At 54.0% G+C, this 21,727-nt stretch overlaps 1 protein-coding gene across 1 annotated transcript in view; it reads left to right on the top strand.

Moving 5' to 3' along the window:
* The window catches only part of RAB11FIP5 (RAB11 family interacting protein 5), a 55,475-nt gene extending 36,983 nt beyond the window's left edge, over window positions 1-18,492 (top strand). The window contains exons 4-6 of the mRNA XM_053402281.1: window positions 4,678-6,717; window positions 16,593-16,785; window positions 17,801-18,492. Coding sequence (XP_053258256.1) covers window positions 4,678-6,717; window positions 16,593-16,785; window positions 17,801-18,016 — 2,449 coding nt within the window. The 3' untranslated portion in view covers window positions 18,017-18,492. The remainder of the gene's footprint in view (window positions 1-4,677; window positions 6,718-16,592; window positions 16,786-17,800) is intronic.
* The last annotated feature ends 3,235 nt before the right edge of the window (window positions 18,493-21,727 follow it).

Genomic DNA, 21,727 nt, shown 5'->3' with positions numbered 1-21,727 from the left:
CATCTGGAAGCCAAGCCTGATGAGGAACGGTCGAAGGAGCTGGGTGTGTTTAGACTGGGAAAGGGGAGACTGAGAGGAGATAAGAGTATCTCAAGGGCTGTCATATGGAAGAGGGAGAAAGCTTGATTTCTCCTACTCTGGAGGGTAGGACTCGAACCCGTGGCGTCAGGTTACAAGAAAGTAGATTCCAACTCAACATCAGGAAGAACTTTCTGACAAGTAAGAGCTCTTTGACAGCGCCCTCCCTGCGGAACGCCCTCCCATCAAATATCAAGGAAATAAACAACTATCCGACTTTTAGGGATAGTTTTAGGGAAGCTTTTAATGTTTGAAGTTTTATTCTATTTTTAATGTTTTGTTGAAAGCCACCCAGAGTGGCTGGGGAAACCCAGCCTGATGGGCAGGATAGAATAATAATAATAATAATAATAATAATAATAATAATAATAATAATACAGTGGAATGGTCTCCCTCAAAAGGTGGTGGTCTCTCCTTCCTTGGAGGTTTTTAGGCAGAGTTTGCATGACCTTGAATGCCTCAGTTTCCTACATTGCAAGGGTTGGACTAGATGACCCTCAGGAATCCCTTCCAAGTCTACAGTTCCGCGGTTCTATGAAAACATTTTGACTCTCTGTGACCATGAATGTCCTGTGAAGTGGTCCCTCTTGAACAGCCCCACTGCCAGGTTTGCCATTGCAGTGGCGTGCCTCACTCTCTTTGTGATCTGCTGTGCAAGTGTGAAGAGTGCCCCTGGGCACGTGCAGAGTGTCCTCTCACCAATGTGAAACCACAATCCGGATCTGGGGTCAGCAAAAGGGGTGTCTGGTCAGATGGATGTGTGCTCCCCCCGAGTAGGGCATTGTATTCTGAGAGCTGAATGGGGATTCTGGGAGGCAGAGGAGAAGATTTGGGGGTCAGGTGCAAAGACCTGGTGGATGGAGACCGCCCTGCGCAAAATGCACCCTCCCCACCACTAATAATAATAATAATAATAATTTGTTTTTACGCCACCCATCTGACAGTGTTTCCCCAGCCTCTCTGGGCAGCTCCCAACAGAATATTAAAAACACAATAAAAATCAAAGATTAGAAACTTCCCTAAACAGGGCTGCCTTCAGATGTCTTCGAAAAGTCTTGTGTGGACGCCAAGGAGACTGAGAGGCGATTAGGAGAAGCCGTCTTCAAATACCTGGAAGAGGGAGCCAGCTTGTTTTCTCCTGCTCTTGGAGGGTAGGACTCGAACCTGGAGCTTCAGACTGCAAGAAGGGAGATTCCTGCTCAACATCAGGAATATGAGGACAAGAGCAGGTCAACAGTGGAAAGTCAGGCTCTCGTCAGGGATTCTTGAGCTGAGATTCCTTCTCTTGGGGGATCCCTTCTCATGCTCCGATTCTAGGATTGGGGCCCAGTTCCGCCTCCCCTCCCCGGGGTGTGTCTTCGGAGCGTGGCCCGCTGGAGCCGTGTTAAAATCTGGGACATAGCTGTCAACTTTTCCCTTTTCTTGCGAGGAATCCTATTCGGAATAAGGGAATTTCACTTTAAAAAAGGGAAACATTGACAGCTGTGATCTGGGAACAGCAGGCAGAGTTTTGGAGAGAGGCTTAAAGCGGCAGGACTTGGGGGGGGGACACTGGGGCAGAGCAGGTGGGGCTGCTCTGGAGGAGGAGGAATCTCAGGTTGCTTTTAAGGATGGGAAGGAGATGGACCGCCCTCTGCTTTTTCCTGCCAAAAGATGCCTGGAATATTTCCTCTCCTGCCTGCCCTGAGCCCATGACCAGGAGGAGGGCTGGCCAGGTAGGCCTGGAATGCGGCTCTGACTGGCCTCGCCTTGGGCTGCTGGACCCAGAAGGCACTGGTCAGCCGGCCGGACACCTGGGTTCCTTTGCTCCCTGGGCTATGCCCCGTGGATGTGCCCTTTGAGGGAGGCAGCTGCACTGAGCAGGAAGGGGAGGCTCTGTGGGTTTTCCTGGCCACGTGAGTCCAAGGTGTCCCCATGGAGAGAGGCCCCTGGGCCTGGACCAAGGGACCCCCTCTGCTGCGGAGTAAGGCCGGCTGACATTTGGGTGGAGGTCCCCGTGGAGGCAGGGCTGATCATAGATTAGAACTCATCATAGAAATGGAAGGGTCCCCACGGTCATCTAGTCCAACCCCCCGCAATGCAGGAACCTTTTGCCCAGGGCGGGACTCGAACCCACGACCTTAAGATGAAGGGTCTCATGCTCTACCCACTGAGCCCTCCAGCCTCTGCCTGCCTTTATTTATTCGTTTTCATAGAATCACAGAATGGTAGAGTTGAGGTGACCCCAGGGTTCATCCAGCCCAACCCCAGCAATGCTGGAATCTCACCTGAAGCATCTCTGACAGGTGGCCAGTCAACCTCTGCTTAGAAACCTCCAAGGAAGGAGAGTCCTCTTCTTCTTGAGAGTCTTGCATTTGTACTTTGCCTCTTTCTCCCCGGAGGCCACGGTGCCTTGTGCACAGTCCTCCTTCATTCATTTAAATCCCCACAACGGCCTTGTAAGGTAGGCCTGGTCACCCAGTGAGCTCCCTGGGTGATGATTTGGACCGTGGTCTCTCCAAGATGCCTCTGAAGCCCTCCTTGAGCCCCTGGGAGGAAAAGGGGGGAGCAATCAAGGGATTAATAAGCAGGATGAGACCCTCTCTGCCTGGAGACTGTCTCTCCAGAGAGGTGCACACTCTGGTTATCTCCTGCTTGGACTACTGCAACTTGCTCTACATGGGGCTACCTTTGAAGGTGACCCGGAAACTACAACTAATCCAGAATGCGGCAGCCAGACTGGTGACTGGGAGCACCCGCCGAGACCATATAACACCGGTCTTGAAAGACCTACATTGGCTCCCAGTACGTTTCCGAGCACAATTCAAAGTGTTGGTGCTGACCTTGAAAGCCCTAAATGGCCTTGGTCCAGTATACCTGAAGGAGAGTCTCCACCCCCATTGTTCTGCCCAGACACTGAGGTCCAGCGCCGAGGGCCTTCTGGCGGTTCCCTCATTGAGAGAAGCAAAGCTACAGGGAACCAGGCAGAGGGCCTTCTCGGTGGCAGCGCCCGCCCTGTGGAATGCCCTCCCACCAGATGTCAAGGAAATAAACAACTATCTGACTTTTAGAAGACACCTGAAGGCAGCCCTGTATCAGGAAGATTTTAAGGTTTGATGTTTTATTCTGTTATTAATCTGTTGGGTGCTGCCCAGAGTGGCTGGGGAAGCCCAGCCAGATGGGCGGAGTACAAATAATAAAAAATGGGTGGGGTACAAATAATAAAAAATGGGCAGGGTACAAATAATAATAATTAATAATAATAATAATAATAATAATAATAATTACTATTATTGTTATTTATTAAAATGTCCCATATTAAAAACTTCCCTGAATCTGCTGGCCTCCCTTCTCCCTCTAGTGTCAGGTGGCTGAAAAGCAGCAGCCGTGGTGGCTTTGGGGGGAGAGGCCAGGAAACCAGCTTGGGGGGAGAAGGGGAGAGGCCTTGGGGGGGGGGTCTGCGCTCCCAGGTCTGAATTGCTGCCCTCCAAGTCTCGCTGGCTCCCTGTTTTTTGCCTAGGTGGCCCATTCTGCGACTGAAGGGGTTCGGGGGGGTGTCACCCAAAGGTGGGTTTGCCATGAAGCTGCCCAGTTCCCAGGATGAAGACCTGGGAGTCCAGCCCCTTTGCTGAAGGTCTGGGGGTCTCCTCTGCGCCTGAATGGGGACCAGCTGCTGCAGCCTCTGGGCTCCAGGGAAGCAGAGAGACAGGTGTCTTTGGATGCCACTGGCGGCAGCTGCAGGAGCTGCGCCCAACTCGCAAAATACAACCCGGCCGGCAGGCTGTTCTTCTGTGCAAACTCGAGGAAAGGAGCTTCCTTTCGGATTGGGTCCTACCTTATGGCATGTTGCTTGGCGGTCCTCATCCCATTTCTGGCCCCCCTGGAGTCCCATTCTGCCCCCCAGGACTGGGATAGGCGAAGGGAAGGGCAGGAGTGGAACTGGAGGGGCTCCCCTCTGCGGAGCGCACCCCAAGACTGTGAGCAGGTTGGTGAGTGTGGGGGGCACCTCAGCTCCCTGGAGAGAGGGACCCCCCACAAGAGAGGACAGGGTCCATTCTTGGTTTGTGCCAGAGGCGTTTCTCTCGCCTGCCAACCGCAAATGAACGTCAAGTGTCTGCAGTTCATCATACAACATGGGGGGGGGGCCCACGTGCATTCAGTCGGGGTGTCTTTGTGGGGGGGGGGCAGCCTGTGCCATCGCTGTTTATTTCCCCTGCCTCTGCTTGTTCCCTCCCTGCTTTGGTTTGATTTTTGCCACCCTCCTTGCCCTGCTTCAGCAAAGCCTCCTTCTTCCCCAGAATGTGCCCTGACGTTTGCCGCTCTGTGTGTGTGTGTTTTGGGGAGCCCAGATTACCCCATGGAGCATTAACTGGGGTGGGGGGGCAGTGGGGGGTCTGTTCTGTCTCTCTCCACAGCCTGAAAGTGCCTGCTAAGGTATAGACAGCCCTCAAGCTCCGAGACGGCCCCTGCCCTTGCCCCCAGCCCCAATTGCTGGTTCTGCCCCATTGCAGTCACACGCAGCCCCTCCCCACCCCTGCAGAGGCAGCCGCCCTTCCTGCGAGGACCCGATCCTGGCTGACCAGATACTAAACCTGCTTCCCCTGCTCGCTTTCTCTCTAGTTCCCCGGACCACCCTTGTCTCTCTGCGGATCAGGACCCCCCTCCCTTCGCCACGGCTGGAGACCTGCTGCCCGAGGCCCAGAGCGCCAGCACCCCGGAGGCGCCGCCGCCGTCTCCACCCGCCTCTGCCAGGGCCCCCCCGGAGTGGGACGACAGCTTTGACGCCTTCGCCACCAGCCGGCTCCGGCCGGACGCTCCCAGGGAGCCTCCGCCTGCAGGGAAGGGGCTGGAAGGCGGTTCCCACCCGGACGCCCCCCTAGCCGAGACCCCGGAACCCCAAGCCGGGGGACAGGAGGACGCCGGCCCAGGGAGCCCAGATCCGCTGAGCTGCACCCCTGAGCAGGCGCTGGGAGGAGTGAGAAGAGAGAGCTTGGGGGGCCAAGCCTTGGGCCAGCCCTCGGAGAGCAGCTCCTGGGGGGAGCCCTGCGAAGAAGGCCCCGCTTCGGGAAGCGACGCAACGGCAGAGCAGGCCCCGGAGGACAGCGGGAGCCCCTGGCCCACCGCCGATGAGGTCTTCTTGGAGGAGAGCCCCCCTCCTCTGCCTCAGAGTGCGACTGCAGAAAGCCCCCTGCGCGGAAGTGGCCGGGCCCCCGAAGCCGAAACTGGGGAGGCCTCCACGGCCGACTCGCCTCGCTGGGACGCTGTGGGGCGAGAGGAAGCGGTCCTCTGCTTGGCACCGGACGAGGCGCCCGATGCCAGCCTGAATATAGAGGAGGCCAGAGAGATGCCCGGCTGGGGGGCTCAGGAGCAGGCCGAGGGACCCCCCCGGAAACCCCCAAGGAGGTTCGTGCCCCTCGGCCTGGAGGAGGCGTGGGGCGTCCAGGAGAGGCGGAAAGATGAGGCAGCTGCACCCGAGGAGCTGGAAGTGCCCGCAGAGGGAGCCCCCTCCATGGGTGAAGGGAAGCCTCCCCCAGTGGCCGCCGCCGCCACCTCCTCCCTGGCGCCACTGGTGATAATGGGAGCAGCTGGCGTCCGTGCCACGGGGAGCCTCGGGCTGGCAGGCGTTGGCGCCGAACCTGCAGCAGATAATGAGCTGAGGGGCCGAGTCCTCCCTTCGGGGGAGACCCCGGGGGCCGAGCAGTTTGAAACTTGCCCTACCGATCTCTCCTTGGGCGCGTCAGGCCTGTCTGACTCCTCCGTGTGGCAGGCGGGCGCTCCCTGGCCGCAGGGGCTCTCGGAGCTGGGCTCGCTACAGACAGCCAAGGAGATCCCCGCACGCAAAGAGACCCCCCAGGACTCCCGGCCCAGCCCCTCGGTCCTGTTCTGGACGGCCGTGGAGGAGGAGCAGCCGCCGTCGCAGGACTCGTGGCCCGAAGGACGGCGGCCAGGACTTGGGGGGCCGGAGGAAGATTTGCCACCAGGAGAAAGAGGGGCTCTCTCCTTCCCCGAGGGGGACCCTGCGCCAAGCCCACTCAGCCAGAGCCTGCCTGCCACGTCGCCCCCCTTCCCCGCGGTCTTGGCGGGCGGGCAGCTCAGGCAGGCTCGGGCCGGCAGCTCTCTGAGCGAGTCGGAGCTGTCGTCCAGCTGGTCGGACGACCGGGTGGTGGACTTCAAGAAGGCCGACTTTTGGCAGGCGGGCAGAGAGGAGCCTCAGGGCAGCTGGACGGACACCGCCCTGGCGCCGGGCAACCCCTTTGCCCCCTGGGCCGGGACGCCACCGCCGCCTTCCCCGCAGAACAACCCCTTTGTGGAGAGGCCTGCTGACCCGGCATCCTCGGAGGCGGCCCTCCTGCCGGTCTCCTGGGTGGAGGGTCTGGGTGGCCCGGAGGCGGCCCCTCGCGGCTTCTTCCTTGCCCACCCCTCCGAGGACCAACCGGCCGCCCCCGTGACTTTCTCCACGCCTTCGCTGGAGGGGGCTGCCCACCCCAGCGACTTCCTCTTCCCATCTCCCGTCCTGCATCCTGACTTGGGCAGGGGCTCCGCTGTGGCGGCCCCCTCCCTCGCTCTCCCGCGGCCCAGGGCCGCTTCAGTGGCCTCTTCGGTTTCGCCTGTGGGGGCGACGCAGGCAGAAGAAGCGCCTCCTCTCCAGTGGACGGCCAGGTGAGCTGGGCAAGGCGTGTGTGTGTGTGTGTGTGCACCAGGTGACCCCCCTCCTTCCCTGTGGTCTTGGGGCGTCTCTCCCAGGAAACCCCCCAAAGCCCTGGCTTGGCCCTCCCTCTGCCCATGGGGGTGTCTTGACTGGCTGCAGCTCACGGGACCCTCCCCACAGCCCAATCCTACCCCTTGCCCCCCCAAACTGCATGGCATCTTTTCATGCCCCCTCCATGGCTTTTATCTTTGGTTTACCCTTTTCCTCCTCTTTTAAGGGCTGTGACTAAATCCTTCTCTTCTCTCCTAGCTCTGCAGAAGGGGGGCCCCTTAGAGCAGGGGCAGCTCCTGCCCCCCCCCCGGCATGCTGGAAGCAAAGGGTCAGTGGGGGGGCAAGCGGGAAGTGGCTCTTTGTGGTGGGACAGTCGCCCCAATTCTACCACTTGGCCTTGGCAAGGGAGACCTGCGGGGAGGGGGTGTATGTTCCTACTCTGTACCCCCCACCCACCTGAGTGGTAAGATCTCCTCCCATGGTTTTATTCACTGTTTAAGCATACCACTTAATTTGCATACCACTTAATCAAAGAATCATAGAGGTGGAAGGGAACCCTGAGGGTCATCCAGTCCAACCCCCGGAATGCAGGAATGCACAGCTGCCCCATCCGGGGATCGAACCTGCAACCTTGGCGTTACCAGCACCACGCTCTAAACAATTGAGCTTTTCACACCCAAACTATCTTAAGGTTTATAGCAGATCTTTAAATGTGAACTCACTCGCTGGCCATGATGGTTTTCGATGGTTCTGTTCCATCTTTCAGCGTTGTCTCAAGGGGGGAGGATATTTGTGCATGAACAAGGAAGCAGGAGAGATTTTTTTTTTTAATGCTCCCCTGTGGCAGCATTTCCTGTAAAAATGGTCAGTGCACAAGCCTCTCCCGAGATACAGCCTTAATTCTGACTAGGAAGGGGGCAGGCACAGCCTATTATTATTGCTAGTATTCATTGCATTTATCAGTTTCTTTTTTCACAAGAAGTGATCCAGAGCTTCATGCAAAATGGCGCATGTGTGAAAAGAGCAATGTGACTTTGAGCCATCTCCTTTTCTCTTTTGGAGCAGCGATTCCCTTCACCCCTTCGCATGACGTGCCCTCCCCATCGCGTGTCAAGGTTGGAGACTTAACACACTCCAAAATAACAGCTGAGTTTTTGAAGGCTTTCCTGGATGTGGGAAAACTTGGATCTCTGCAGATCGGCCTCAGAGGAAAAAGGCTGGATAAAAACCCATTGCCACCCAGTCTGGCAGTTAGTAGGGACTGTATCATGAGAGATGCCCGTGGTCTCCGTGGCACAGAGAAGCTTCTGCCAGTTTTTGGCGGGGTTCCATCTATGCCCCTATCCAGACAGGGACAGCTTGGCTTTAGTAACCTCTAGGTTAGATTACTGCTGCGTGTTATATGTGGGGCTGCCTTTGCAGGTGGTTCAGAAACTGCAGAATGCTGCAGTCCAATTGCTGGCAGGGATGTGTGTGTTGGTGGTCTGACCTCGTAAAGCTTGTCTTAAGTCAGCTGAGCTCAGTTCATTTCTGAGCTCAATTCAAGGTGCTTGTTTTTCTCTATAAAACCTTGTTCAATTCAGGTTCGCATCGAGAGAGGTGCTGTGTCCGGACTTTTAGATATTCGCCTGAAGCCCATCTCTAAATGCCCCTCTCCAAGAAAGGGACACGGGTGGCGCTGTGCGTTAAACCTCAGAGCCTAGGACTTGCTGATCAGAAGGTCGGCGGTTCGAATTCCCGCGACGGGGTGAGCTCCCATTGCTCGGTCCCAGATCCTGCCAACCTAGCAGTTCAAAAGCATGAAGTGCAAGTAGATAAATAGGTACCGCTCCGGCGGGAAGCTAAACAGCCTTTCCGTGCGCTGCTCTGGTTCACCAGAAGCGGCTTAGTCCTGCTGGCCACATGACCCAGAAGCTGTACGCCGGCTCCCTCGGCCAGTAAAGCGAGATGAGCGCTGCAATCCCAGAGTCGGTCACGACTGGACCTAATGGTCAGGGGTCCCTTTACTTTTACCTTTAAGAGAAGTTTAGAACAGGCACCCCCAAACTTGGCCCTCCAGCTGTTTTGGGACTACAACTCCCATCATCCCTAGCTAACAGGACTAGTGGTCAGGGATGATGGGAGTTGTAGTCCCCAAACAGCTGGCGGGCCGAGTTTGGGGGATGCCTGGTTTAGAATCTCCCCCTTCCCCATTGAAGACTGCCTGGTGCCTGCTTAAACCTTTTTTTGGTGCCAGGTGAAAACGGCCCTCTCCTCCCAACCATTTGTTGGCACAAGATGTCCTTATGCAGCCATAGGCAAACTCAGCCCTCCAGATGTTTTGAGACTGCAATTCCCATCATCCCTGACCACTGGTCCTGTTAGCTAGGGATCATGGGAGTTGTAGTCCCAAAACATCTGGAGGGCGAGTTTGCCTATGCCTGTCCTTTTGCTTTAGCGGTTGGGGCTGCTCTGAGCTGCTGGTCATTTCTTCGGAGGCTGGCTTATGATTCTTGTTTTTAGACAATTATCTCTCTTTCAATCTGTTGCAAGTCGCCCAGAGACCGCTTGGTGTCAGGCAACTAGCAAGTGAAATGAAGAATATTAACAGCGTGGCTGGCTCTGAAAACGCCTTCTGGGCAGAGAGGTCTGCTTTGGTTTCACTCCTATTCTTTATCCATTCAGCTGTAGTAATCTGTCTTAAATGATCCGAATGAACTTCGTGGGAAAGATCTGTGGAGGTCCAAGAGGATTAAATTCTGGGGGACCCCAAAATCACTGCCTCCTGCGTGGAACCGCTGTTTGTGCCCTTTTGGGGTGTGCCTCCACATTCCAGAGATCTTACACTTTTGGGAAGCATGGGGGGGACAGGTGCATTCGCAGTTTAACAAAACATTTTTGGGAAAGATGTGCAGAAAAAGAATACTTGGCCTTTTAGTGTCCCAAAGTGTTGTTCAGACCTCTTCTGGGTAATCCTCCCTGCCAGGCGCAACAACAACAATTTATTATTTATACCCCGCCTATCTGGCTTGGTTTCCCCAGCTACTCTGGGCAGCTCCCAAGAGAATATTAAAAACACCATGAAACATCAAACATTAAAGACTTCCCTAAACAGGGCTGCCTTCAGATGTCTTCTTAAAGTCAGTTAGTTGTTTATTTCCTTGACATCTGATGGGAGGGCGCCACCACTGAGAAGGCCCTCTGCCTGGTTCTATAGTTTCTCGCAGGGAGGGAACCGCCAGAAGGCCCTCGGCGCTGGACCTCCGTGTCCAGGCTGGACGATGGGGGTGGAGACGCTCCTTCAGGGATACTTGCTGGAAGTCACTGCATAGCTTTTCAAAGGCTGGCCAGTTACGTGTGACACTTTTGCATCCAGTTAGTGCAAAATGCAGCGGGTGACGCTGGCTAACTTTTGGTTTCCAAAGGCAGCTGAGCCATATTCAAGGTGTTGAAATAATCCACCAGAGATGCTGTCAGTGTATGATGGCTGTGTGATGTTCCAGGATGTTGGGCTAGGAAAGCCTTTTGTCTGACCCTTTTGTCTTCCTGATGGCTTCTGCTGGGAGCCGTTAATGCACCAGAGTCCTTCTCCTTCCTCACAGAGAGCAACGGGAGGGACGTGGAGTTGTTTTCATCCTACAAAAGAGTTGAAAAGCAGCTCATAGTTTTAGATTTCAGCCTGCAATGTGTTCATTTTCCACCCGTGTCCAAATGCAGGGCTAAAAATAGCAGCACAGAAACCGACTTTATTAGGATTTCTCAGTGAAGTTTGCTGAGGTGTTTGCCTCCATTGCCAGCAGGTGGTGCTGTTGCTGCAGAGATCTCTGTGAGGGTCCCTGGAATAGCCCCCCCAGACCTGCTACATTAGCTGGGGGAGACCCTTGAGCAGTTTACGGTCGGGGTCTGGCCTCCTCCTTTTAAGACTCTCCCCACTGTTGGTCAGGGCTTGCTGGAGATGGGGGCCTGCAGCCTTGTGGGGCTGCCTTTCAAAGTTGCCTGTCGGAAAATTTTTTTTGGGGGGGGTGTCCGCCATCGGCACAGAGTAAAGAGCCCCTCCTGCAGGAAAACCCTTCTGGAGCCTGTGACCCACAAGCCTCTTGCCAGGGGGCCTCTGTCTAGGTGTTGTTTGGCAGCAGTGCCCAGATGCAAAGAAGCAGGAGGACAGATGTGGTGGTGGTGGGGAATGATAGGGGTACATGCCAGCAGATTTCTGGGGGAGGGCTAGGCCTGCCCTGCAGGGAGGTGGTATTCAGGCTCAGTTGTAGATTGTACTGGATAAGAAGGGGTGTAACCTAAGACCACCCCCCAGGTACATCATACCTACATCACAGAAAAGGCGGTCTACAGCAGAAATCTGAGTGCGCTGTTTATCTTGTCTGACAGGTTACCTTTTTAATGGTCACTTGACTGGATTGCCTGGGGAGCCTGGCCAGTCTTTTGTAATGATAAATAGTTCCTGGGCCAGGTCACAGGCTCACACCCTATTCATATCTTAAATGTGCCCTTCAGCCAGGATTTGTGAAGGAAAAGACAATGGGGAGGCTTTTCCATTTTCCTTTGACCTTGCAGAGAAAACATTTGGTCAGTTTGAAAATCAAAAATGGTTCCAGGTCGGTCTTCCTGTGTTGATCTATGTATGTGCTTGGTTGGTACATTTATGAACATTTATTATATATGTAAGACTTTAAAATTCTTATCACACTTCCCTTTGGGGCGTCTGGTTGGCCACAGCGAGGGCAGGAGGCTGGACTGATCCGCCAGCTCCTCCTCGGGTTCTTACACAGGTGGCACCACATCCACGGTCTGCAGGTCTTGTAAAATTTGCAGCCCTTGGGAGCTTGTTTGGGAATGGTCATTTGCCAGGGATGCTTCAGCTGCGATCCTCGCATTGCAGGGGGTCAGGCTGGATGGCCTTTGGGGGACCCTTCCCACTCTACATGTCCATGAAACTCAGGGTCTGAGAGAGGGGAAGAAGAGAGTCCGTTTCCTTCTTGAGGGCTGTGCGAGCAGGCCAGTTCCAGGGGAAGCGAAGCTCTCCTCTGCTTGACCTCCTGGGAAGTCACTGTCAGCCATAGCAGATCCTTCCTTCCAACTCTTTGTTGTTGTTTAGTCGTGTCCGCCTCTTCGTGACCCCCTGGACCAGAGCACGCCAGGCACTCCTGTCTTCCACTGCCTCCCAGAGTTTGGTCAAACTCATGCTGGTAGCTTAGAGAACACTGTCCCACCATCTCGTCCTCTGCCGTCCCCTTCTCCTTGTGCCCTCCATCTTCCCCAACATCAGGGTCTTTTCCAGGGAGTCTTCTCTTCTCATGAGGTGGCCAAAGTCTTGGAGCCTCAGCTTCAGGATCTGTCCTTCCAGTGAGCACTCAGGGCTGATTTCCTTCAGAATGGAGAGGTTTGATCTTCTTGCAGTCCATGGGACTCTCAAGAGTCTCCTCCAGCACCAGAATTCAAAAGCATCAATTCTTCGGCGATCAGCCTTCTTTAGGGTCCAGCTCTCACTTCCATACATCACTACTGGGAAAACCAGAGCTTTAACTATACGGACCTTTGTTGACAAGGTGATGTCTCTACTTTTTAAGATGCTGTCTAGGTTTGTCATTGCTTTTCTCCCAAGAAGCAGACGTCTCTTAATTTCGTGACTGCTGTCACCATCTGCAGTGATCATGGAGCCCAAGAAAGTAAAATCTCTCACTGCCTCCATTTCTTCCCCTTCTATTTGCCAGGAGGTGATGGGACCAGTGGCCGTGATCTTCGTTTTTTTGATGTTGAGCTTCAGACCATATTTTGCGCTCTCCTCTTTCACCCTCATTAAAAGGTTCTTTAATTCCTCCTCACTTTCTGCCTTCAAGGTTGTGTCATCTGCATCCTTCCAACTCTACAACTCTGATTCCATGTTGCGCTAGGTGGACCTATGCAATAGCTGCTTTGCGCCAGGCTTAGACTCTGGCCTGTGCTTCCCGCCCCCCGAGAACTACAAGTCCCAGAGTCCTTTGGCTCTTGTGGGTGTTTCTTCTGCACAGGCAGGAGCAGCTGGCAGGTTGTGGCGCTGAAGGTCCAGCCATCACCTGGGGTCAGCCTGGTGCTTCTGAAGGAGGGATGCTCAGGCCCCAGGATGCGTGCGAGGGAAGGAGAGAGGGAGACATGGCTGGCCTCTGGAGGAGAACCGGAGTTGGCATTTGCCAAGGCCCTTGTGTATAATTAGCAGGTGAGCCGGGCATGTGGTCAGAAACGCAAGGAGCTCAAGCGCAGAGCCTTGCAAATTGCAGCGCAGGGAACAAACGTTCAGGTGCTGTTGACGAGAGAGGTAGCCGCCCTTGTCGGGGAGCGTCCTGGGGTTCCACATCTCTAAACCATCCCTTGCCTATGGTGACAGCAGCCTTGATCTACTTATAAAAATGTTTCATTTGCAACAAGGATACATAAAACCATGCAGTAAAAACCATATAAAAAAATTAAAAATGGGTACCAGTTAACCCTTGTGGAAAGATGCATTCTTTTTTTAAAATTTAATTTTTATTGATTTTTCCATGTTTCATTTCATTTTCAGTACACAAATCCATAACTTTAAGTATTGCTCAAAAAGAGCATCGACCTCCTTCCCTCCCTCTTTCTGACTTCCACATATCTTTAACAGATTCATCGCATTTCTATAACCACTTTCTTACCTTATATCTTCTTTTAACATTCACCCCCTTATATGTAAATAGCTCCTTATTTTCACATTACCAGACATTTCAAGTCAGACCTATAAACGTTTTCAAACGTTTACAGTTTTCTCTCAAATAAGATATCAATTTGCTCCAGTCCTTTTGAAAGGAAAGATGCACTCTTGATTGCCTGCATAGAAAAGTTTGTGGCAGGCGTTTAAAAGTTGGCCCAGAAGGCGCCTGCTGAATCTCTGGTGGCAGGGAGTTCCAAAGGACTGGGTCAATGACACAAAAGGCTTAGTTTACTTGCTGTTGTCAATGGAGCCTTGCCAACTGGGGGAACGACCAGCTATGTCCCTGCAGATGATCTCGGTGATCCCTGCAGATAAATGATCCCCTGCAGGTGCCCTCAGAGACGAAGGCGGGTGACATTGATTTGTTGTCGGCGTCCATCTGTCTTGAGAAACAATGGACTGCTCCTCCGGGGATGACGTTAAACGGTTTCATGCCCTGCCTGGCATGTAGGAGGACTGGGCAGCGTGTCAGGAGATCCTCCCATGGCTGCCAGATTCTGTGCCCGTCCGCATGGGCACCCGCACCCTGGGCACACGGGGCCTCTCCAGAGTGGCTCCATCCACTTCTTCCTGGGTTTATCTGCTTTTAGCTCTAAGGAAGCAACTGTGTTGGCTTCCTGTCTTGCACTCCCTGCTCCCTCTTTCTTTTAAAATAATTTTTAAGAATTCATTTTTCTTTTAACATTTATCATCATACACAAATCTTAAATCACTTTGCTAATAGGATTTGCGGAATCCCCGGATTCACTCCACTCTCCGTGGTTTCCCCAGATATTCTTTTCAAACGGCATCTTACAAGGTTCTCCATATTTTCTTAAATCTCATTTTTTATCCTAATTCTTGCTTCACTTCAAGTGTTTTTAAAACCCTGCCAACGTTTTCAGTTGTTTGCAATGTTCTTTCAAGTAACTTACAAAATTCCCCCATTCTTTATTAAATTAAAACCATCCTCTTGATCTCTGATCTTCCTATTCATTTTTGCCAGTTTGGCAGAGTCCATCACCTTTATCAGCTGTTCTTCTTTTGTAAATTGTCCTTCCATCTTTGGGCAAGTAGCATCTGCTGTAGCCTACATAAATACTGTCTTTAGGTATTTCTGTACCTAAAATTCCTAATCAAGAAGCTTCATGGTTGTTGTTTTTTACAAAAGTTATTTTTAACATTTTTTCCAGCTCATTAGAAATCATTTCCCAATATCCTTTTCCCTGTTCTTGCCTCTGCCTTGGGGTCTTTTTATTTGGGGTGGGGGGTCGGAGTTCCCTGGCAGCTGGCACTCTGTGCCAACTCTCCTTGGGTTTGCCAGCAAAGCTCAGGGTGCGTCCCTTGCAGTTGTGGGGAAACAGCCCCCTTCCCTGCCCCACAGAGTTGGCTGCTAGAAGGGGAAGCTTATGGGGGCGTCACCCAGCCCCAGGGGGACCAGAGGCAAGCCGGCAGCTCTCTTCGAAGCATAGAGAGGTGGAAGGGACCAGGGGGTCGCCTAGTCCGACCCCCCTCAGTCCAGGAATCTTTTGCCCAGTGTGGGATTCGAACCCTCAACCCTGAGGTTAGAAGTTTTGTGCTCTACCAGCTGAGCTATCCCACAGGCCCTGAACAGAATTGCTTTGGGGGCTGCGCTGAGGGGGCTTCCTTAAAAAGGAGGGTGGCCGTCCTGCAGAGCTGGCTAAAGGGTTTTTTTGAGGGGGGGAGTGCAGAGGATTTGGGCTGTGGGTGAGGGTCAGGTCCGCTTGGAAATGGGACTTTGTATTCCTGTCTTTGCAAGGAATTTGTGCAAGTTCCCTTCTGTGGACGGAGCATAGATGAAGGGGGGGGGTTGGGAGGCGGGGAGGCTGGACAAGGAAGAGCCATGGTTGCCATCCTTCCTCTTCATCTTCCTCTTCCCTTTCCTTTTCCTTTAACATTTCATTGCTTCTATCTTCTAGGACAGGGGTCAGCAACCTTCTTCAGCCATGGGCCGCTCCACCATCCCTCAGACCTTGTGGGGGGCTGGACTATATTTTGGGGGGGGGGAATGAATGAATTCTGTTATGTACTGAGTTGAATAGGATCCAGAATGCAGCAGTCTGATTGGTCCTAGAACAATAGGATTCAGAATGCAGCAGTCTGATTGGTCCTAGAACAATAGGATCCAGAATGCAGCAGTCTGATTGGTCCTAGAACAATAGGATCCAGAATGCAGCAGTCTGATTGGTCCTAGAACAATAGGATCCAGAATGCAGCAGTCTGATTGGTCCACAGGAGCCACCCAATCCAGCTCCAGGTGGAAGTGAATCCGCAACCTGATTGGCCTACAGGAGAATCCCGGAATTAGCCAATCACGTGGGGCCCATTGTGTAAATAATGTATATAAAGCAGACATTCTGGGGGAACTTCCATTCCTCCTCACCACTATGAGCTGAATAAAGAGCATGAAATCCACTCTCTCTTTTTTTATTTTTATAAAATTTTTATTGATTTTCCAATATATATTATAACACATTACAAGTGACAATACAAAAACAAACAAACATATAAACATGTATAATTTCATAACCTTTTTTTCCTTATACCCAATTTCGACGACTTCCCCATGCCTCCCTTTTCTGCATCCCTGTTTTAAACTTTTTCAGCAACCCCTAATCTCAATTACTTATAATTCACTTTCTTTAACCTTTTTCTCTTACCCAATCATCTATCGCTGCAAATCTGCTTTGCCTTACCCATGACATTTTAACACTCAATAATTTTACAACAGTTCTTAAGATAAAATTTAAATTTCTTCCAATCTTCTTCCACCGTCTCTTTCGACTCCGAGTATATTTCAAATTCCTATGCCCCACAAATCACCCAGAGATGCATTTTAAATAAAAGGACACATTCTACTCGTGTAAAAACATGCTGATTCCTGGACCGTCCACGGATTGCCGGATTGAGAAGGCAATTGGGCCAGATCTGGCCCCCGGGCCTTAGGTTGCCTGCCCCTGTTCTAGGAGTTTCCCCCAGTGGCGTTTGGGTGTGTCCCCCCCCACCCCTTCGGCTGTGTGTATGTGTGTGTGTGTGTGTTTTGGGGGGCTCTTGCTGTGTGTATCCCTTGGGGAGGGGGCAATGCTCTTTTGTGAGCCTGACTTGTCTGCTCCTGCCGCTTGTTTCTTGCAGCCCCCACCCCGTCAAGCCCATCAGCAGCTCTCCGGGGCCAAAAGCCCCTCAGGAGGAGAAGGAGAAGCAGAGGCCGGCGGGCAGCCTGACCCCTGTCCGGAGCGGGGGCCAGGAGCGCGAGCCGGGCAGCGCCGTCAGCGTCACTGCGGGGGGAGCGCCCACCTCCCAGCTGGAGAAAGCGGAGCCCAAAAGGGTAAAAGGGGATGGCCTAGAGGGTGGAGGGGGTGGGAGAAAATACCCCAAGGGCGGCAGAGATGGGGGCTCTTTCCTGGGGGGGGGCTTCCAGTGTCCTTGAAGAGAGAGAGAAAACTTTATTCGCATTAGCCAATGGCCATAGCAACAGGAAAACATTACAGTCTACACAGAAAAGGAAATTTGAGATAAAAGGACAATTTAAAGTCCTGAATCAGCAGTCAGTTAGTGGCCCTTATTCTGTCCTTGAAGAAGAACCTTTAATTTGAAGTGCGTACATATAGGAAGAGCCTGCAGGATCAGGCCAAAGGAGGCCCACCCAGTCCAGCACCCTGTTTGCACAGGGGCCAACCCACGGGAGACCCAGAAGCAAGATTCAAGCACAAGAGCCCCCTCCCCTCCTGGGATTCAGAAGCCTGGCTGCCTCTAACCGTGGACCCAGAGCATAGCCCATGTGGCTAGGAGCCCCTCATCCTCCATGGGGCAGCCCAGTCCTCTTCTCAAGCCAGCTAGGCTGCCTCCAGTGGCAGGGAGTTCCATAGTTTAACCCTGTGCTGCGGGAAGAAGGGGCTTCCCTGCATCTGTCCTCTCGGGCTGGTAGATTATTTTTGTGCCCCCCTGGGATTCCCCCCTGTTGCCCCCTCCGCCATTGGGGCCATTCTGCCTCGAAAGAAGACCCTGCTCCGACAGATCCCATAGCGCTCGCTTTTCCCAGGCCCAGTTCCTGGAAGCCCCATGGCTGCCTCCTGCTGCCCCACCAGAGCAGCCTGGCTTGGCCTTCCTGGGGGTGGGTGGGTGGGGGGTCTGAAATGGGCCCCTTTGGCCTCATCCAGCAGTCTCTCCTGGTGTTCCTAAAATTCTCCTCTGTGAATTTCTGCCCCCTGTGCGACATCACCATCATCATCATCATCATTATTATTATTATTATTATTATTGCTTGCTGGTCCTTGTTCTGATGGAGAGAAAGGTCTTGCTTCTCCACTGACCGCACCCCCTCCCTCTGTCTCCCCCCCCAGGACTCTTCTGCGCTGGATCCGTCCGCCAAGTATTACCACCTGACGCACGACGAGCTGATCCAGCTGCTGCTGAAGCGAGAGGCGGAGCTGAGCCAGACGCAGGATCAGGTCCGCGAGCTGGAGAACTACATCGACCTCCTCCTGGTCCGCATCATGGAGCAGTCTCCCCGCCTGCTGCAGATCCCCCTGGAGGGGGAGCCCAAGGCAGCCAAATAATGCCCCAGCCCCCTTTCCACCTGCCACGCCTCTGCCCTCCCCACTTTTGAGTTCCCGGCCCCCTCTCCTGGCTCAAGGCGGCCCCCCTGGAAGGAGAGGTCCTGCGGAAAGGACCCTTTGCTTCCGGACCTCTGGGCCACAGGGAACCGGACACCGGTGTTTGTGGGACGCAGCCGGTTTTGAGCAAGACGCCGTTCTCTGGAGAGTCGCTCGCCTCCCGTCCTGCTAGCTTCCCGGTCCATCGCAGCACCCGCAGTTATGCCCAGGGCTCGGATCTGCTCCCCGTCCCCCCGGGTTGGTGACTCTGGCTGGCTGTTGGCTCCCTGTCTGTGAGGGTGGTGGGTGTTCCTGGGGGGGGGGGGGAGTCAGCCGACATGGCCGAAGGATGGACTGCGAAACAAGGGAGATGGATTGTGCAGGAAAGACCTCCTGGTGGGCCGAGGGCGCGGCGTGCAGACCCCACCACTGTGCTCCTTGAGGACAGCCTGCGCCAACCACTCAGCACCTCGCCAGGTTCACCTGCCCCCTGGGGGCAAGGGGGGGCTGCCTTGGACTTGGGGCGCTGTCCTGGCCCAGCGCCTGGCACTCTTTTCATTGCATGCTGGAATAAGTTGCAACCCACCTCTGCCTCTGCCTGCCCTCTTCCTTCTCTTTCTCTGCTTGGGGTGGCGGCAGGGACTTGGCAGGAGTGGCACCTCGTCCTTTTTGCACCCCCCCTCCCCACACCTGCTGCGATAATCAGAACAAAAACAGTGTGCCTTTTCTTTCGCGGGGAGGACAAATGCGCCGGAGCATCTCCAGGCTTGTGCACTGCGTCGTTCGTGGCAACTCCTGTGCCGCAGACCAGCAGAAGCACATGGGGAAATGTCCTCAGGCAGGGCAGGGGGGCTTGGCGTCATCGCCAGAAGCCCCGGGCAAAAGTCTCTGGGTGCCCAGAGGAAGGAGGACCCTGCTCCTTAGCAGGTGGCCAAATGGCACGGGACCAAAGTGTGTGGTTCCTTGAAGGTGGCTTCCTGCTCTGGGTTTCCTTCTCAGATCTGGAGGTGCCCTCAGGCCTTGCAATGTCTCTGCTTTGCCTTGGGGTGCCCTGGCCCTTTCCTGCCCCAGGAGGAGACCTGTGCAGCCTGCACTTCCCCCCCCCCCAACACACATCTGGCACTTGGGGAATGGCGATGCCTTCGGGGAAGCTCCAGCCCTCAGGTCCATCCCTTGCGCATCATCCCTTGCGCATCTCTCTGCCCTTAATGGTGTGGATTTTTCTGCCCCATAGCCCTGGCTACCGGTCATCCGGTGGCCTCAGCTTGCCCTCCTTTCCTGGTCCAGAAAGGGGCTGGCAGGCCGCAGAGAATCCTGCCTTCTTCTCCCAGGGTTGTGATTGTGGACCACCGCTATATCCCTCTTCTCCCCCCCCCCTGCAATGGCTGCAAGGGGGCTTTCCCCCTTGCCCCCCCCCAGCCTCCCAGTCAGCTCGCCCGCCAGCCACAGCCTCCTTCCCTCCCCCTTTGGCCGCTCTCAATCGGGGCCAGCTAACGGTGGTGGAGGAACTCTGTCCAGCCTTTGCGTTGCCCCTTGGTTCAGCTGCCCGCGGGCGATGGAGGAGCCCAGCAGAAAGGCCACAGGCCCTTCTGGCCTTGGCATGGCTCGGAGAGGAGTCTGTGGGCAAGGGGCAGGGAGCGCCAGGGACCCATGAGGTGGGCTGAGCCAGGGCGTTCTCAGTTTGCCTCTGCCAGGAGAGGGGCAAGCCTGCTGGTTGCCTGCCTGTGTGGAGGCCTCCATGGCTGACTCGCTGCAGGACGGTCGTTGGTGCTGAGCTCCAGCCCCTGAGGTCTCCTGCGCCCCCCCCCCGCAACCTACAAGCTGCCCAGCCCCCTTTCTCTCCCCAGGGAGCTGGGGCTACAAGGTTCACCCATCGACTCCTCGATCCCCGGATCCCGGTGCCAAAAATGCGCAGCTGCCTTGCTCCTTGTACCCCTCCAGGAATTGGGGTGCTGCTGCCCCCACACCCTTGTCTGGAAGCTTTAAAAAGGGGGAGGAGAGCCGGCAGCCCCCATCCCAAGACGGTAGTTGTTGGGGAGGATTTGCAGGGACGCGTTTTGAGAGGGCAGGGGGAATATTTCTGGATTTGCAGGGTCTTCGCTTTGGAGGGTGGTTCTCGTCAACAGTTTGCCTCCACGTTTCTCACATTCTGCCAAATAAGCCTCACGACCCACAGCAGGTTTCTTTCAATCCGGTGCCCTTCCGAAGCCACGGACGGCAGCTCCCCTAAGGCTTTTGGCGGGCACCGGGTTGGGAAAGCAGAAACGTACCATTCAGTATTTCCTGGGGGTTCTTACCACCTGGCAAGAGTTTCCTTGCAGTGTTCTGCGTGGGGCCGGTTGGTTTCGTTTAATTGTTCGTTTGGGTTCCTCTCCTGGCCCAAAGGGCCACCGGCCAGCGCCAAGCAAACCGTGTCCCAAGGAGAGCAGTGTTAGTTAACGTCTTCCTTCCCTTTGAGCAAGTTTGGGAGCACCCCTGCCCCCCTCCATCCCGCCCCACGGGGGAATTTTACTCCCAGTCGTGGGGTTCATGCTGAGGTGCTCACTTGTATTAAGAATCTCATTGGGTGACGTTTGTTTAAAAAGAGGGGGGGGGAAGCTTGTTCTGTTTTAAGCACTTTAAAGGAAAAATAAAACGGTTGAATTTGTTGCTTAGAAATTCCTGGCTTGCCTTTTTTATTCCCATGCCCCAAATCCAAAGGTTGCAGTAGCCTCATAAGCCCCACATGTAAACGGGGAGCTCCAAAGTTGTTACGCTCGAACTCGGAGACAAACAGTGGAGCGGAATGTTGGAGGTTTCAAGACAGCTAAAAGAAATTACGCAGTACGATAATCTTCATTGTCATTGTCCCATACAGAACAACAAAATTAAAAAAAAACTACACCAGCATTCAAAAACCCACAAGCCTGCTATCCCAGCTATCCCAGCCTGGTTAACCCCCTAAAAACTCTGATACCCCATAATTGAATACAATATACTCACATAAAGACTACCTTACACTGCATTTAAAACCAAAATCGCATTTGGATAGAAACTGTTTCTCAGGTGGCTAATCCTGGTCTTTATAACCCTGGACCTTCTTCCAGAAGGCAGAAGCTGAAAGAGATCATTTCCGGGGTGCGCACTATCCTGCGCTATCTCTGCAGCTTCCTTATGGCTTCTGGAAGCATAGATTTGATCCAAGGTGGGAAGAGTGCACCCAATTATTCTCTCCGCAGTCTTTCCAACTCTGGACAGCATTGTTTTCCCCCTGACCGTGTAGCTCCCAAACCACACAGAGAGACCATAAGTTAATACACTCTCCACAGTACAATGGTAAAATGCCATCAACAGGTCCTTGGAGAGATTATTTTTCCGGAGGATTCTCAGAAAATATAACCTCTGCTGTGAGTATAAGAGTTAAACTACGGAACTCCCTGTCACAGGAGGCAGGAATGGCTGCCAATTTGGATGGTTTTAAAAGAGGTCCTTCAGCTAGATGCCCTGGGTTCCACCCCACTCCTTGGAGGGGGGGCAGAGTGAGGAGGGGGCAGGCCAGGCCCAGCCTCTGCTGTTGTCTTTGCAGAATGGGGGGGGGGTACCGTCCACCCTGCTCCTCGCTTGTCCCAACAGGAAGCAGTCCCCCCAATGATTGGCGTGTTGTCTCTGTGTGACATGTTGCCTAATTCTTCCCAG

This window comes from Podarcis raffonei, chromosome 9 (genome assembly GCF_027172205.1).
Source record: "Podarcis raffonei isolate rPodRaf1 chromosome 9, rPodRaf1.pri, whole genome shotgun sequence".
NCBI classification, from domain to species: domain Eukaryota; kingdom Metazoa; phylum Chordata; class Lepidosauria; order Squamata; family Lacertidae; genus Podarcis; species Podarcis raffonei.
The sequence above is the reverse complement of the archived record's forward strand: the minus strand, read 5'-3'. Positions and strand labels throughout refer to the sequence as shown.